This window comes from Mytilus trossulus, chromosome 4 (assembly GCF_036588685.1).
Source record: "Mytilus trossulus isolate FHL-02 chromosome 4, PNRI_Mtr1.1.1.hap1, whole genome shotgun sequence".
NCBI lineage: Eukaryota > Metazoa > Mollusca > Bivalvia > Mytilida > Mytilidae > Mytilus > Mytilus trossulus.
The window spans coordinates 22,611,110-22,628,259 of record NC_086376.1 but is presented as its reverse complement, the minus strand read 5'-3'; the positions used below and the strand labels follow the sequence as shown (position 1 = coordinate 22,628,259).

General features: G+C 32.5%; 5 protein-coding genes across 5 annotated transcripts; all 5 read left to right on the top strand.

The window, feature by feature from the left end:
- Window positions 1-1,030: 1,030 nt before the first annotated feature.
- On the top strand, window positions 1,031-2,378 carry LOC134713811 (forkhead box protein I3-like). Its single transcript, XM_063575087.1, has 2 exons — window positions 1,031-1,214; window positions 1,507-2,378. The coding sequence occupies exons 1-2, from the start codon at window positions 1,053-1,055 to the stop codon at window positions 2,233-2,235; spliced, it is 891 nt and encodes a 296-aa protein (XP_063431157.1). The 5' UTR covers window positions 1,031-1,052; the 3' UTR covers window positions 2,236-2,378.
- Window positions 2,379-4,185: 1,807 nt separating this feature from the next.
- Window positions 4,186-5,507, top strand: LOC134716510 (forkhead box protein fkh-2-like). Its single transcript, XM_063579517.1, has 2 exons — window positions 4,186-4,347; window positions 4,639-5,507. Exons 1-2 carry the CDS (start codon window positions 4,186-4,188, stop codon window positions 5,365-5,367), a joined length of 891 nt encoding a protein of 296 aa, XP_063435587.1. The 3' UTR covers window positions 5,368-5,507.
- Window positions 5,508-7,786: 2,279 nt separating this feature from the next.
- LOC134716509 (forkhead box protein I3-like) lies at window positions 7,787-8,969 on the top strand. The gene is made up of 2 exons (XM_063579516.1): window positions 7,787-7,948; window positions 8,241-8,969. The coding sequence occupies exons 1-2, from the start codon at window positions 7,787-7,789 to the stop codon at window positions 8,967-8,969; spliced, it is 891 nt and encodes a 296-aa protein (XP_063435586.1).
- Window positions 8,970-11,381: 2,412 nt separating this feature from the next.
- On the top strand, window positions 11,382-12,571 carry LOC134716508 (forkhead box protein D2-like). Its single transcript, XM_063579515.1, has 2 exons — window positions 11,382-11,543; window positions 11,843-12,571. Exons 1-2 carry the CDS (start codon window positions 11,382-11,384, stop codon window positions 12,569-12,571), a joined length of 891 nt encoding a protein of 296 aa, XP_063435585.1.
- Window positions 12,572-14,991: 2,420 nt separating this feature from the next.
- LOC134716507 (forkhead box protein I3-like) lies at window positions 14,992-16,174 on the top strand. The gene is made up of 2 exons (XM_063579514.1): window positions 14,992-15,153; window positions 15,446-16,174. Exons 1-2 carry the CDS (start codon window positions 14,992-14,994, stop codon window positions 16,172-16,174), a joined length of 891 nt encoding a protein of 296 aa, XP_063435584.1.
- Window positions 16,175-17,150: the final 976 nt, after the last annotated feature.

Genomic DNA, 17,150 nt, shown 5'->3' with positions numbered 1-17,150 from the left:
AATGTAAGTCATAATAATAATAAAGTCTATATATGACACCTGCTGACATTTTGAGAAAGACAAGTGACATTTAAAAGCCACAAATTGGTGTTGATTTGTACTACATTACTTTGGTAGACCTTCAACAATATGTTGACGAGTAGTATTGAACAATAATTTAAAAATTAGCATGAAGGCCATATAGTTATAATATAGTTTTTTTCCCTTTACGTCGTTTGGTCTTTGGTTGAGACTTGTATCATAGGCAATCATATCACATCTTTTATGTTCATTGTTTTAGTGTTAAATGAAACACAATATGCCGAGTTTCGAACCAGCAACTTTAATGTTGACTGAATTGTGATTAAAGTAGTAACCACTTAGACCACATGGCCACCGAGACCTCTATCTATCAATTGAAATTTTATTCAGAGTGGAAGGTTATACTCAATGACACATACACAGTGTCATAAAGTTGTGTTTCCCCCCCCCCCCAAAAAAAACAACAAACAAAACCTTACAAACACACACACAATTTTGACAAAACTATTCAAAAGTTTGCTTATAATACTCCTCCTAAGGTAGTTTTGACGTTTCAAAGCATAAGCCTCAGTGAGTTTTTTTTGGTACCAATAAATCTAGGGCATTTCTAAAACATTCAAGATTAAGATGTTGTGGTTCTGTTGTGTCATAGTTCTCTTATATATGATGTGTTTCCCTCAGTTTGAGTTTGAAACCCGGATTTGGTTTTTTTTCTCTATCTTTATCGCGGTATACTGTTGCCTTTATTTTTGATTAGTTTTGTGCTCTTCATGACGTTAATTTTGGTATTATCAATATCTATATTTTCGAACAAAATATTTTTTATAACTATGAATACAATTTGTATTGTCAATATATTTTTATTCAACAGTATGACCCGTTAATTTAGAAACAATGCCATTTGAATCAGATCACGTGACTCAGAACTGTGAAAAATAACAGGTTTGTCTGGTATATATTCTGTAACGCAAACAGTATAAGTCATTCTGTAATTTTCTCTCAACAAGATTGTTCCAATAATTTTAGGAATCATGAATAATACACATTTAAGCATCTATTATTTAAACAGGGGAGATACAGAAAGAGTCAAAAGAGATTCTTTCTCAAGCGAAGGTGATGAAGTTTGGACACCGTCTCTTTGCACAAGTGAAAGTGAAAGTAGCCACAGTGACAGTGATGAATCTATTGCACAGGTATGTTGGTAAATTGGTAGAGGATTTTTTTTATGCTATTTTAAAAGAAAAGATATTTATTTCTTTGATAAAAAATTAGCATAAATAAAGGGCGAAGAAGTTTATGTATATATCATATACAGGTTTTCAACTATATGCAAACCAATAATTACATTTTATTTGTTGCAAAGTCTCAATATTGATAATGATACTAATTAATATCATCATTATTTTTAAATATCGATCCCTCTCTTTTTATTTCTAAATTTTTTGTTTGGTTTGTTTTCTATAACATTTCTGTTTATTTTCGTAGGTTCAGATATCGTTAGACAGATCAATCAAGGATATCTTGTCTTCAAGTACCACCGACAAGAAACCTTCGCACTCGTACATCGCTATGATTTCAATGGCAATACTGAGTAAACCGAGCAAGAAAAAATTGCTGAATGATATATATCAATACATAATGGATAATTTTCCCTTCTACAATAACAAAGAAAAAGCATGGAGGAACAGCATACGTCATAATCTTTCTCTCAACGAATGTTTCGTGAAAAATGGCCGGTCTGATAACGGCAAAGGCAACTATTGGTCTGTTCACTTAGCATGTATTGAGGATTTTGCAAAAGGAGACTTCAGGCGTCGAAATGCAAGGCGAAGAGCAAGAAAAAGTTCTGTAAAAACCGTCGATGGCTCATCCAATCAATTCTACACACGTAGTAATAACGGATATGTACCAATGACATCATCTCCAATTGGATTTCATCCATACTCAATGAAAGGATCCCTTATGCATACAAAACCTTACAACTCACATCAAAATACTCAGTCTCCTATATCTACATTCGGAACGACAAGAACGCAATTGCCAGCAGTCATGCAGTCATTCGGAAGCGATCCACTGTTTCCAGTTTCTCAATCCTTATCAGGAGGGCACTCATTCATTGTACCATCCACATACTGTACATTGTCATCATTCAAACCGAGCTCTAATGTTTTTTATTCATCTTGTCAGATACAGAAAGAGTTTTCTGCTTGGTGATTTTAATTTATCTCACAATACCAAGTGTGAGTTTAAAATTTTGCTGGTTTTGAATAATTGAAAATTATCATGCAGTATGGCCGAGCCAAGTAAAGATACTAGACAATTTGTATACGTCAGCAGCGTTGACTTACATAATTGTTTCGACGAACTAAGGACTATTTTGTTTTAAATGATACCTGCAAAACGGCATTGTGAAAAGACTCAATTGTATTTGAGGGATTAGACTATAGTAACAGTTTATGTATATAATTCTTGAGTTTGGAGTCAATAAGGAATATTGACATTTGGCTGTTATCATGACAGATACTCTGGAACATTACACCGTTCCTACAACTGTATATACAATTAATTAAAAAAAGAATTTCTAACATTTGAAGTTTTGTTGCTGATTTTTTTACAGCGTCTTTTGGTTGTTTTAACCCATGGCATTAGTATTTTGTTTTCGACTTATGAGTTATGTTAATACTTTAGCATCTTTTGGTTCTTTGTAGATGTCCATGCACTGTGTCTGATCTTGATTACATTAACTTCACTTAGCACGTTTATAATTTGAAAGCGACTGTAATGCTTCTTGAGCTTCATGGCCAAACCAATCTTTAGACAAATAGGCAAACTAATAGAGAAGTGCAAAAAATATATTTTGTTTATAAAAAAAAATTAAGTTGTTTGTAATATTATTCGAAACAGTATTCTAGTGTTTAACATATTTGTTTTGATACTCAGGGTTTCTGCAGGCTGTGTACGAACGTGTCGTTTGACAACTAGGTCTACAGTCAAATCTGTTAATGACGACAACATTTTATACAAGTACTAGTGGTGTCGTAACAAATCTAGCTTGATAACACACTCATATCTTTAATCATGTTACTTATAACAAAATGTAAGTCATAATAATAATAAAGTCTATATATGACACCTGCTGACATTTTGAGAAAGACAAGTGACATTTAAAAGCCACAAATTGGTGTTGATTTGTACTACATTACTTTGGTACACCTTCAACAATATGTTGACGAGTAGTATTGAACAATAATTTAAAAATAAGCATGAAGGCCATAGAGTTATAATATAGTTCTTTTCCCTTTACGTAGTTTGGTCTTTGGTTGAGACTTGTATCATAGGCAATCATATCGCATCTTTTATGTTCATTGTTTCAGTGTTAAATAATACACAATATGCCGAGTTTCGAACCAGCAACTTTAATGTTGACTGAATTGTGATTAAAGTAGTAACCACTTAGACCACTTGGCCACCGAGACCGCTATCTATCAACTAAAATTTTATTCAGAGTGGAAGGTTATACTCAATGACACATACACAGTGTCATAAAGTTGTGTTTACCCCCCCCCCCCCCCAAAAAAAAAAAACAAAAAACAAAACCAACCTTACAAACACACACACAATTTTGACAAAACTATTCGAAAAGTTTGCTTATAATACTCCTCAACTTCGATATTAATTTGAAGTTTCAAAGCTTAAGCCGCAGTGAGTTCTTTTTTGTACCAATAAATCTAGGGTATTTCTAAAACATTCAAGATTAAGATGTTGTGGTTCTGTTGTGTCATAGTTCTCTTATATATGATGCGTTTCCCTCCGTTTGAGTTTGCAACCCGGATTATTATTTTTCTCTATCTTTATCGCGGTATACCACTGTTGCCTTTATTTTTGATTCGTTTTGTGCTCTTCATGACGTTAATTTTGGTATTATCAATATCTATATTCTCGAACAATATATTTTTTATAACTATGAATACAATTTGTATTGTCAACATATTTTTATTCAACAATATGACCCGTTAATTTAGAAACAATGCCATTTGAATCAGATCACGTGACTCAGAACTGTGAAAAATAACAGGTTTGTCTGGTATATATTCTGTAACGCAAACAGTAGAAGTCATTCTGTAATTTTCTCTCAACAAGATTGTTCTAATAATTTTAGGAATCATGAATAATACACATTTAAGCATCTATTATTTGAACAGGGGAGATACAGATAGAGTCAAAAGAGATTCTTTCTCAAGCGAAGGTGATGACGTTTGGACACCGTCTCTTTGCACAAGTGAAAGTGAAAGTAGCCACAGTGACAGTGATGAATCTATTGCACAGGTATGTTGGTAAATTGGTAGAGGATTTTTTTATGCTATTTTAAAAGAAAAGATATTTATTTCTTTGATAAAAAATTAGCATAAATAAAGGGCGAAGAAGTTTATGTATATATCATATACATGTTTTCAACTATATGCACACCAATAATTACATTTTATTTGTTGCAAAGTGTCAATATTGATAATGATACTAATTAATATCATCATTATTTTTAAATATCGATCCCTCTCTTTTTATGTCTAAATTGTTTGTTTGGTTTATTTTCTATAACATTTCTGTTTATTTTCGTAGGTTCAGATATCGTTAGACAGATCAGTCAAGGATATCTTGTCTTCAAGTACCACCGAAAAGAAACCTTCGCACTCGTACATCGCTATGATTTCAATGGCAATACTGAATAAACCGAGCAAGAAACTATTACTCAATGATATATATCAATACATAATGGATAATTTTCCCTTCTACAATAACAAAGAAAAAGCATGGAGGAACAGCATACGGCATAATCTTTCTCTCAACGAATGTTTCGTGAAAAATGGCCGGTCTGATAACGGCAAAGGCAACTATTGGTCTGTTCACTTAGCATGTATTGAGGATTTTGCAAAAGGAGACTTCAGGCGTCGAAATGCAAGGCGAAGAGCAAGAAAAAGTTCTGTAAAAACCGTCGATGGCTCATCTAATCAATTCTACACACGTAGTAATAACGGATATGTACCAATGACATCATCTCCAATTGGATTTCATCCATACTCAATGAAAGGATCCTTTATGCATACAAAACCTTACAACTCACATCAAAATACTCAGTCTCCTATATCTACATTCGGAACGACAAGAACGCAATTGCCAGCAGTCATGCAGTCATTCGGAAGCGATCCACTGTTTCCAGTTTCTCAATCCTTATCAGGAGGGCACTCATTCATTGTACCATCCACATACTGTACATTGTCATCATTCAAACCGAGTTCTAATGTTTTTTATTCATCTTGTCAGATACAGAAAGAGTTTTCTGCTTGGTGATTTTAATTTATCTCACAATACCAAGTGTGAGTTTAAAATTTTGCTGGTTTTGAATAATTGAAAATTATCATGCAGTATGGCCGAACGAAGTAAAGATACTAGACAATTTGTATACGTCAGCAGCGTTGACTTACATAATTATTTTGACGAACTAAGGACTATTTTGTTTTAAATGATACCTGCAAAACGGCATCATGAAAAGACTCAATTGTATTTGAGGGATTATACTATAGTAACAGTTTATGTATATAATTCTTGAGGTTAGAGTCAATAAGGAATATTGACATTTGGCTGTTATCATGACAGATACTCTGGAACATTACACCGTTCCTACAACTGTATATACAATTAATAAAAAAAGAATTTAAAACGTTTGAAGTTTTGTTGCTGGTTTTTTTACAGCGTCTTTTGGTTGTTTTTTGGTTGCATTAGTATTTTGTTTTCGACTTATGAGTTATGTTAATACTTTAGCATCTTTTGGTTCTTAGCTCGTTTATAATTTGGGAGGGACTGTAATGCTTCTTGAGCTTCATGGCCAAACCAATCTTTAGACAAATAGGCAAACTAATAGAGAAGTGCAAAAAATATATTTTGTTTATAAAAAAAAAATTAAGTTGTTTGTAATATTATTCGAAACAGTATTCTAGTGTTTAAAATTTTCGTTTTGATCCTCAGGGGTTTCTGCAGGCTGTGCACGAAGGTGTCGTTTGACAACTAGGTCCACAGTCAAATCTGTTAATGACGACAACATTTTATACAAGTGGTGTCGTAACAAATCTAGATTGATAACGCACTCATATTTTTAATCTTATGTGCCTTATAACAAAATGTAAGTCATAATAATAATAAAGTCTATATATATGACACCTGCTGACATTTTGAGAAAGACAAGTGACATTTAAAAGCCACAAATTGGTGTTGATTTGTACTACATTACTTTGGTACACCTTCAACAATATGTTGACGAGAAGTATTGAACAATAATTTAAAAATTAGCATGAAGGCCATAGAGTTATATTATTTTTCCCTTTACGTCGGTTGGTCTTTGGTTGAAACTTGTATCATAGGCAATCATAACACATCTTTTATGTTCATTGTTTCAGTGTTAAATGATACACAATATGCCGTATTGTTTGATGGTTTTCAAGAAAAAGTATAACGTATATTTATACCTATTAATTCATTGAACGTTTACTGTTTTATCTATGAATACTGCTTTCTATTATGATTCATTTTACTGTATAAGTTTTATGTGCGCAATATTCAAGGGCACATATAAGTTAATCGAGTCTATTGTACTCTATTACAATTATAGATAAAATTGCAAAAATTCTAATAGCTTCACACTAAATGCATATGAATTTTCTTTTAATGCGCAGTTGAAAAAATAAAACTTTCTATTCACTGCACATATTTAAAAAAAAAGGTTATGTAAAAACAAAGCTTAAGATGGATTAATTGTTGGTGTTTTAGCGCCATTTTTAAAAGCGACTTTTGGGCTATTTCTTGGCGACCATATTTTATTGCTGGAGGGTGCCATTGAACCAAGAGAAAACTACAGATCTTCGTTTGGAAACTGACAATCCTAGTCAATTAAGATTTGAGTCGAGTTAACACATACGAGCGAGTTTCGAACCAGCAACTTTAATGTTGACAGAATTGTGATTAAAGAAGTAACCACTTAGACCACTTGGCCACCGAGACCTCTATCATTTGAAATTTTATTCAGAGTGGAAGGTTATACTCAATGACACATACACAGTGTCATAAAGTTGTGTATACCCCCAAAAAAACCTTACAAACACACACACAATTTTGACAAAACTATTCGAAAAGTTTGCTTATAATACTCCTCAACTTCGATATTAATTGGGGGTTTAACTGGTTTGATTCGATTTTAACTTATGTGTCTCATGTAGACGAAAGGTAGTTTTGAAGTTTCAAAGCTTAAGCCTCAGTGAGTTCTTTTTTGTACCAATAAATCTAGGGCATTTCTAAAACATTCAAGATTAAGATGCTGTGGTTCTGTTGTGTCATAGTTCTCTTATATATGATGCATTTACCTCAGTTTGAGTTTGCAACCCGGATTTGTTTTTTTCTCTATCTTTATCGCGGTATACTACTGTTGCCTTTATTTTTGATTCGTTTTGTGCTCTACTTGACGTTAATTTTGGTATTATCAATATCTATATTTTCGAACAAAATATTTTTTATAACTATGAATACAATTTGTACTGTCAACATATTTTTATTCAACAATATGACCCGTTAATTTAGTAACAATGCCATTTGAATCAGATCACGTGACTCAGAACTGTGAAAAATAACAGGTTTGTCTGGTATATATTCTGTAACGCAAACAGTAGAAGTCATTCTGTAATTTTCTCTCAACAAGATTGTTCTAACTATTTTAGGAATCATGAATAATACACAATTAAGCATCTATTATTTGAACAGGGGAGATACAGATAGAGTCAAAAGAGATTCTTTCTCAAGCGAAGGTGATGAAGTTTGGACACCGTCTCTTTGCACAAGTGAAAGTGAAAGTAGCCACAGTGACAGTGATGAATCTATTGCACAGGTATGTTGGTAAATTGGTAGAGGATTTTTTTTATGCTATTTTAAAAGAAAAGATATTTATTTCTTTGATAAAAAAATTAGCAGTATTAAAAGGCGAAGAAGTTTATGTATATATCATATACAGGTTTTCAACTATATGCAAAACAATAATTACATTTTATTTGTTGCAAAGTGTCAATATTGGTAATGATACTAATTAATATCATCATTATTTTTAAATATCGATCCCTCACTTTTTATTTCTAAATTTTTGTTTGGTTTATTTTCTATAACATTTCTGTTTATTTTCGTAGGTTCAATTATCGTTAGACAGATCAATCAAGGATATCTTGTCTTCATGTACCACCGACAAGAAACCTTCGCACTCGTACATCGCTATGATTTCAATGGCAATACTGAGTAAACCGAGCAAAAAACTATTACTCAATGATATATATCAATACATAATGGATAACTTTCCCTTCTACAATAACAAAGAAAAAGCATGGAGGAACAGCATACGGCATAATCTTTCTCTCAACGAATGTTTCGTGAAAAATGGCCGGTCTGATAACGGTAAAGGCAACTATTGGTCTGTTCACTTAGCAAGTATTGAGGATTTTGCAAAAGGAGACTTCAGGCGTCGAAATGCAAGGCGAAGAGCAAGAAAAAGTTCTGCAAAAACTGTCGATGGCTCATCTAATCAATTCTACACACGTAGTAATAACGGATATGTACCAATGACATCATCTCCAATTGGATTTCATCCATACTCAATGAAAGGATCCTTTATGCATACAAAACCTTACAACTCACATCAAAATACTCAGTCTCCTATATCTACATTCGGAACGACAAGAACGCAATTGCCAGCAGTCATGCAGTCATTCGGAAGCGATCCACAGTTTCCAGTTTCTCAATCCTTATCAGGAGGGCACTCATTCATTGTACCATCCACATACTGTACATTGTCATCATTCAAACCGAGCTCTAATGTTTTTTATTCATCTTGTCAGATACAGAAAGAGTTTTCTGCTTGGTGATTTTAATTTATCTCACAATACCAAGTGTGAGTTTAAATTTTTGCTGGTTTTGAATAATTGAAAATTATCATGGAGTATGGCCGAACTAAGTAAAGATACTAGACAATTTGTATTCGTCAGCAGCGTTGACTTACATAATTGTTTTGACGAACTAAGGACTATTTTGTTTTAATTTATACCTGCAAAACGGCATCGTGAAAAGACTCAATTGTATTTGAGGGATTAGACTATAGTAACAGTTTATGTATATAATTCTTGGGTTTGGAGTCAATAAGGAATATTGACATTTGGCTGTTATAATGACAGATACTCTGGCACATTACACCGTTCCTACAACTGTATATACAATTAATAATTTTTTTTTTATAACATTTGAAGTTTTGTTGCTTTTTTTTTACAGCGTCTTTTGGTTGTTTTTTGGTTGCATTATTATTTTGTTTTCGACTTATGAGTTATGTTAATACTTTAGCATCTTTTGGTTCTTAGCTCGTTTATAATTTGGGAGGGACTGTAATGCTTCTTGAGCTTCATGGCCAAACCAATCTTTAGACAAATAGGCAAACTAATAGAGAAGTGCAAAAAATATATTTTTTTTATGAAAAAAAAATTAAGTTGTTTGTAATATTATTCGAAACAGTATTCTAGTGTTTAACATATTCGTTTTGATCCTCAGGATTTCTGCAGGCTGTGTACGAACGTGTCGTTTGACAACTAGGTCCACAGTCAAATATGTTAATGACGACAACATTTTATACAAGTGGTGTCGTAACAAATCTAGATTGATAACACACTCATATTTTCAATCTTATGTGCCTTATAGCAAATGTAAGGCAAAATAATAAGAAAGTCTTTATATATATATAATTGACACCTGCTGACATTTTGAGAAAGACAAGTGACATTTAAAAGCCACAAATTGGTGTTGATTTGTACTTCATTACTTTGGTACACCTTCAACAATATATTGACGAGAAGTATTGAACAATAATTTAAAAATTAGCATGAAGGCCATAGAGTTATATTATTTTTCCCTTTACGTCGTTGGTCTTTGGTTGAGACTTGTATCATAGGCAATCATAACACATCTTTTATGTTCATTGTTTCAGTGTTAAATGATACACAATATGACGTATTGTTTGACGGTTTTGAAGAAAAAGTATAACGTATATTTATACCTATTAATTCATTGAACGTTTACTGTTGTATCTATGAATATGATTCATTTTACCTTATAAGTTTTATGTGCGCAATATTCAAGGGCACATATAAGTTAATCGAGTCTATTGTACTCTATTACAATTATAGATAAAATTGTAAAAATTCGAATAGCTTCACACAAAATGCACATGAATTTTCTTTTAATGCGCAGTTGAAATAATAAAACTTTCTATTAACTGCACAGATTTAAAAAAAAAAGGTTATGCAAAAACAAAGCTTCAGATGGAATAATTGTTGGTGGTTAAGTGCTATTTTTAAGCGCCACTTTTGGGCTATTTCTTGGCGACCATATTTTATTGCTGGAGGGTGCCATTGAACAAGGGAAAACTACAGATCTTCGTTTGGAAACTGACAATCCTAGTCAATTAAGATTTGAGTCGAGTTAACACATACGAGCGAGTTTCGAACCAGCAACTTTAATGTTGACTGAATTGTGATTAACGTAGTAACCACTTAGACAACTTGGCCACCGAGACCTCTATCTATCAATTGAAATTTTATTCAGAGTGGAAGATGTACTCAATGACACATACACAGTGTCATTAAGTTGTGTATACCCCCCAAAAAAACTTACAAACACACACACAATTTTGACAAAACTATTCGAAAAGTTTGCTTATAATACTCCTCATTTTCGATATTAATTTGGGGTTTAACTGGTTTGATTCGATTTTAACTTATGTGTCTCACGTAGACGAAAGGTAGTTTTGAAGTTTCAAAGCTTAAGCCTCAGTGAGTTCTTTTTTGTACCAATAAATCTAGGGCATTTCTAAAACATTCAAAATTAAGATGTTGTGGTTCTGTTGTGTTATAGTTCTCTTATATATGATGCATTTCCCTCAGTTTGAGTTTGCAACCCGGATTTGTTTTTTTCTCTATCTTTATCGCGGTATACTACTGTTGCCTTTATTTTGGATTCGTTTTGTGCTCTACATGACGTTAATGTTGGTATTATCAATATCTATATTTTCCAACGAAATATTTTTTATAACTATGAATACAATTTGTATTGTCAACATATTTTTATTCAACATTATGACCCGTTAATCTAGAAACAATGCCATTTGAATCAGATCACGTGACTTAGAACTGTGAAAAATAACAGGTTTGTCTGGTATATATTCTGTAACGCAAACAGTATAAGTCATTCTGTAATCTTCTCTCAACAAGATTGTTCCAATAAATTTAGGAATCATGAATAATTCACATTTAAGCAGTTATTATTTGAACAGGGGAAATACAGAAAGAGTCAAACGAGATTCTTTCTCAAGCAAAGGTGATGAAGTTTGGACACCGTCTCTTTGTACAAGTGAAAGTGAAAGTAGCCACAGTGACAGTGATGAATCTATTGCACAGGTATGTTGGTAAATTGGTAGAGGAATATTATTTTTTTTTAATGCTATTTAAAAAGAAAAGATATTTATTTCTTTGATAGAAAATAAGAATATATAAGGGCGAAGAATTTCATGTATATATCAGATACATGTTTTCAATAATATGCAAACCAACAATTACATTTTATTTGTTACAAAGTGTCAATATTCATAATGATACTAATTAATATCATCATTATTTTTAAATATCGATCCCTCTCTTTTTATTTCTAAATTTTTTGTTTGGTTTATTTTCTATAACATTTCTGTTTATTTTCGTAGGTTCAGATATCGTTAGACAGATCAATCAAGGATATCTTGTCTTCAAGTAACACCAACAAGAAGCCATCACAGTCGTACATCGCTATGATTTCAATGGCAATTCTGAGTAAACCGAGCAAGAAACTATTACTCAATGATATATATCAATACATAATGGATAATTTTCCTCTCTACAATAACAAGGAAAAAGCATGGAGGAACAGCATACGGCATAATCTTTCTCTCAACGAATGTTTCGTGAAAAATGGCCGGTCTAATAACGGGAAAGGCAACTATTGGTCTGTTCACTTAGCATGTATTGAGGATTTTGCAAAAGGAGACTTCAGGCGTCGAAATGCAAGGCGAAGAGCAAGAAAAAGTTCTGCAAAAACAGTCGATGGCTTATCTAATCAATTCTACGCACGAAGTAATAACGGATATGTACCAATGACATCATCGCCAATTGGATTTCATCCATACTCAATGAAAGGATCCTTTATGCATACAAAACCTTACAACTCACATCAAAATACTCAGTCTCCTATATCTACATTCGGAACGACAAGAACGCAATTGCCAGCAGTCATGCAGTCATTCGGAAGCGATCCACTGTTTCCAGTTTCTCAATCCTTATCAGGAGGGCACTCATTCATTGTACCATCCACATACTGTACATTGTCATCATTCAAACCGAGTTCTAATGTTTTTTATTCATCTTGTCAGATACAGAAAGAGTTTTCTGCTTGGTGATTTTAATTTATCTCACAATACCAAGTGTGAGTTTAAAATTTTGCTGGTTTTGAATAATTGAAAATTATCATGCAGTATGGCCGAACGAAGTAAAGATACTAGACAATTTGTATACGTCAGCAGCGTTGACTTACATAATTATTTTGACGAACTAAGGACTATTTTGTTTTAAATGATACCTGCAAAACGGCATCATGAAAAGACTCAATTGTATTTGAGGGATTATACTATAGTAACAGTTTATGTATATAATTCTTGAGGTTAGAGTCAATAAGGAATATTGACATTTGGCTGTTATCATGACAGATACTCTGGAACATTACACCGTTCCTACAACTGTATATACAATTAATAAAAAAAGAATTTAAAACGTTTGAAGTTTTGTTGCTGGTATTTTTACAGCGTCTTTTGGTTGTTTTTTGGTTGCATTAGTATTTTGTTTTCGACTTATGAGTTATGTTAATACTTTAGCATCTTTTGGTTCTTAGCTCGTTTATAATTTGGGAGGGACTGTAATGCTTCTTGAGCTTCATGGCCAAACCAATCTTTACACAAATAGGCAAACTAATAGAGAAGTGCAAAAAATATATTTTGTTTATAAAAAAAAAATTAAGTTGTTTGTAATATTATTCGAAACAGTATTCTAGTGTTTAAAATTTTCGTTTTGATCCTCAGGGGTTTCTGCAGGCTGTGCACGAACGTGTCGTTTGACAACTAGGTCCACAGTCAAATCTGTTAATGACGACAACATTTTATACAAGTGGTGTCGTAACAAATCTAGATTGATAACGCACTCATATTTTTTTATCTTATGTGCCTTATAACAAAATGTAAGTCATAATAATAATAAAGTCTATATATATGACACCTGCTGACATTTTGAGAAAGACAAGTGACATTTAAAAGCCACAAATTGGTGTTGATTTGTACTACATTACTTTGGTACACCTTCAACAATATGTTGACGAGAAGTATTGAACAATAATTTAAAAATTAGCATGAAGGCCATAGAGTTATATTATTTTTCCCTTTACGTCGGTTGGTCTTTGGTTGAAACTTGTATCATAGGCAATCATAACACATCTTTTATGTTCATTGTTTCAGTGTTAAATGATACACAATATGCCGTATTGTTTGATGGTTTTCAAGAAAAAGTATAACGTATATTTATACCTATTAATTCATTGAACGTTTACTGTTTTATCTATGAATACTGCTTTCTATTATGATTCATTTTACTGTATAAGTTTTATGTGCGCAATATTCAAGGGCACATATAAGTTAATCGAGTCTATTGTACTCTATTACAATTATAGATAAAATTGCAAAAATTCTAATAGCTTCACACTAAATGCATATGAATTTTCTTTTAATGCGCAGTTGAAAAAATAAAACTTTCTATTCACTGCACATATTTAAAAAAAAAGGTTATGTAAAAACAAAGCTTAAGATGGATTAATTGTTGGTGTTTTAGCGCCATTTTTAAAAGCGACTTTTGGGCTATTTCTTGGCGACCATATTTTATTGCTGGAGGGTGCCATTGAACCAAGAGAAAACTACAGATCTTCGTTTGGAAACTGACAATCCTAGTCAATTAAGATTTGAGTCGAGTTAACACATACGAGCGAGTTTCGAACCAGCAACTTTAATGTTGACAGAATTGTGATTAAAGAAGTAACCACTTAGACCACTTGGCCACCGAGACCTCTATCATTTGAAATTTTATTCAGAGTGGAAGGTTATACTCAATGACACATACACAGTGTCATAAAGTTGTGTATACCCCCAAAAAAACCTTACAAACACACACACAATTTTGACGAAACTATTCGAAAAGTTTGCTTATAATACTCCTCAACTTCGATATTAATTGGGGGTTTAACTGGTTTGATTCGATTTTAACTTATGTGTCTCATGTAGACGAAAGGTAGTTTTGAAGTTTCAAAGCTTAAGCCTCAGTGAGTTCTTTTTTGTACCAATAAATCTAGGGCATTTCTAAAACATTCAAGATTAAGATGCTGTGGTTCTGTTGTGTCATAGTTCTCTTATATATGATGCATTTACCTCAGTTTGAGTTTGCAACCCGGATTTGTTTTTTTCTCTATCTTTATCGCGGTATACTACTGTTGCCTTTATTTTTGATTCGTTTTGTGCTCTACTTGACGTTAATTTTGGTATTATCAATATCTATATTTTCGAACAAAATATTTTTTATAACTATGAATACAATTTGTACTGTCAACATATTTTTATTCAACAATATGACCCGTTAATTTAGTAACAATGCCATTTGAATCAGATCACGTGACTCAGAACTGTGAAAAATAACAGGTTTGTCTGGTATATATTCTGTAACGCAAACAGTAGAAGTCATTCTGTAATTTTCTCTCAACAAGATTGTTCTAACTATTTTAGGAATCATGAATAATACACAATTAAGCATCTATTATTTGAACAGGGGAGATACAGATAGAGTCAAAAGAGATTCTTTCTCAAGCGAAGGTGATGAAGTTTGGACACCGTCTCTTTGCACAAGTGAAAGTGAAAGTAGCCACAGTGACAGTGATGAATCTATTGCACAGGTATGTTGGTAAATTGGTAGAGGATTTTTTTTATGCTTTTTTAAAAGAAAAGATATTTATTTCTTTGATAAAAAAATTAGCAGTATTAAAAGGCGAAGAAGTTTATGTATATATCATATACAGGTTTTCAACTATATGCAAAACAATAATTACATTTTATTTGTTGCAAAGTGTCAATATTGATAATGATACTAATTAATATCATCATTATTTTTAAATATCGATCCCTCACTTTTTATTTCTAAATTTTTGTTTGGTTTATTTTTTATAACATTTCTGTTTATTTTCGTAGGTTCAATTATCGTTAGACAGATCAATCAAGGATATCTTGTCTTCATGTACCACCGACAAGAAACCTTCGCACTCGTACATCGCTATGATTTCAATGGCAATACTGAGTAAACCGAGCAAAAAACTATTACTCAATGATATATATCAATACATAATGGATAACTTTCCCTTCTACAATAACAAAGAAAAAGCATGGAGGAACAGCATACGGCATAATCTTTCTCTCAACGAATGTTTCGTGAAAAATGGCCGGTCTGATAACGGTAAAGGCAACTATTGGTCTGTTCACTTAGCAAGTATTGAGGATTTTGCAAAAGGAGACTTCAGGCGTCGAAATGCAAGGCGAAGAGCAAGAAAAAGTTCTGCAAAAACTGTCGATGGCTCATCTAATCAATTCTACACACGTAGTAATAACGGATATGTACCAATGACATCATCTCCAATTGGATTTCATCCATACTCAATGAAAGGATCCTTTATGCATACAAAACCTTACAACTCACATCAAAATACTCAGTCTCCTATATCTACATTCGGAACGACAAGAACGCAATTGCCAGCAGTCATGCAGTCATTCGGAAGCGATCCACAGTTTCCAGTTTCTCAATCCTTATCAGGAGGGCACTCATTCATTGTACCATCCACATACTGTACATTGTCATCATTCAAACCGAGCTCTAATGTTTTTTATTCATCTTGTCAGATACAGAAAGAGTTTTCTGCTTGGTGATTTTAATTTATCTCACAATACCAAGTGTGAGTTTAAATTTTTGCTGGTTTTGAATAATTGAAAATTATCATGGAGTATGGCCGAACTAAGTAAAGATACTAGACAATTTGTATTCGTCAGCAGCGTTGACTTACATAATTGTTTTGACGAACTAAGGACTTTTTTGTTTTAATTTATACCTGCAAAACGGCATCGTGAAAAGACTCAATTGTATTTGAGGGATTAGACTATAGTAACAGTTTATGTATATAATTCTTGGGTTTGGAGTCAATAAGGAATATTGACATTTGGCTGTTATAATGACAGATACTCTGGAACATTACACCGTTCCTACAACTGTATATACAATTAATAATTTTTTTTTTATAACATTTGAAGTTTTGTTGCTTTTTTTTTACAGCGTCTTTTGGTTGTTTTTTGGTTGCATTATTATTTTGTTTTCGACTTATGAGTTATGTTAATACTTTAGCATCTTTTGGTTCTTAGCTCGTTTATAATTTGGGAGGGACTGTAATGCTTCTTGAGCTTCATGGCCAAACCAATCTTTAGACAAATAGGCAAACTAATAGAGAAGTGCAAAAAATATATTTTTTTTATGAAAAAAAAATTAAGTTGTTTGTAATATTATTCGAAACAGTATTCTAGTGTTTAACATATTCGTTTTGATCCTCAGGATTTCTGCAGGCTGTGTACGAACGTGTCGTTTGACAACTAGGTCCACAGTCAAATATGTTAATGACGACAACATTTTATACAAGTGGTGTCGTAACAAATCTAGATTGATAACACACTCATATTTTCAATCTTATGTGCCTTATAGCAAATGTAAGGCAAAATAATAAGAAAGTCTTTATATATATATAATTGACACCTGCTGACATTTTGAGAAAGACAAGTGACATTTAAAAGCCACAAATTGGTGTTGATTTGTACTTCATTACTTTGGTACACCTTCAACAATATATTGACGAGAAGT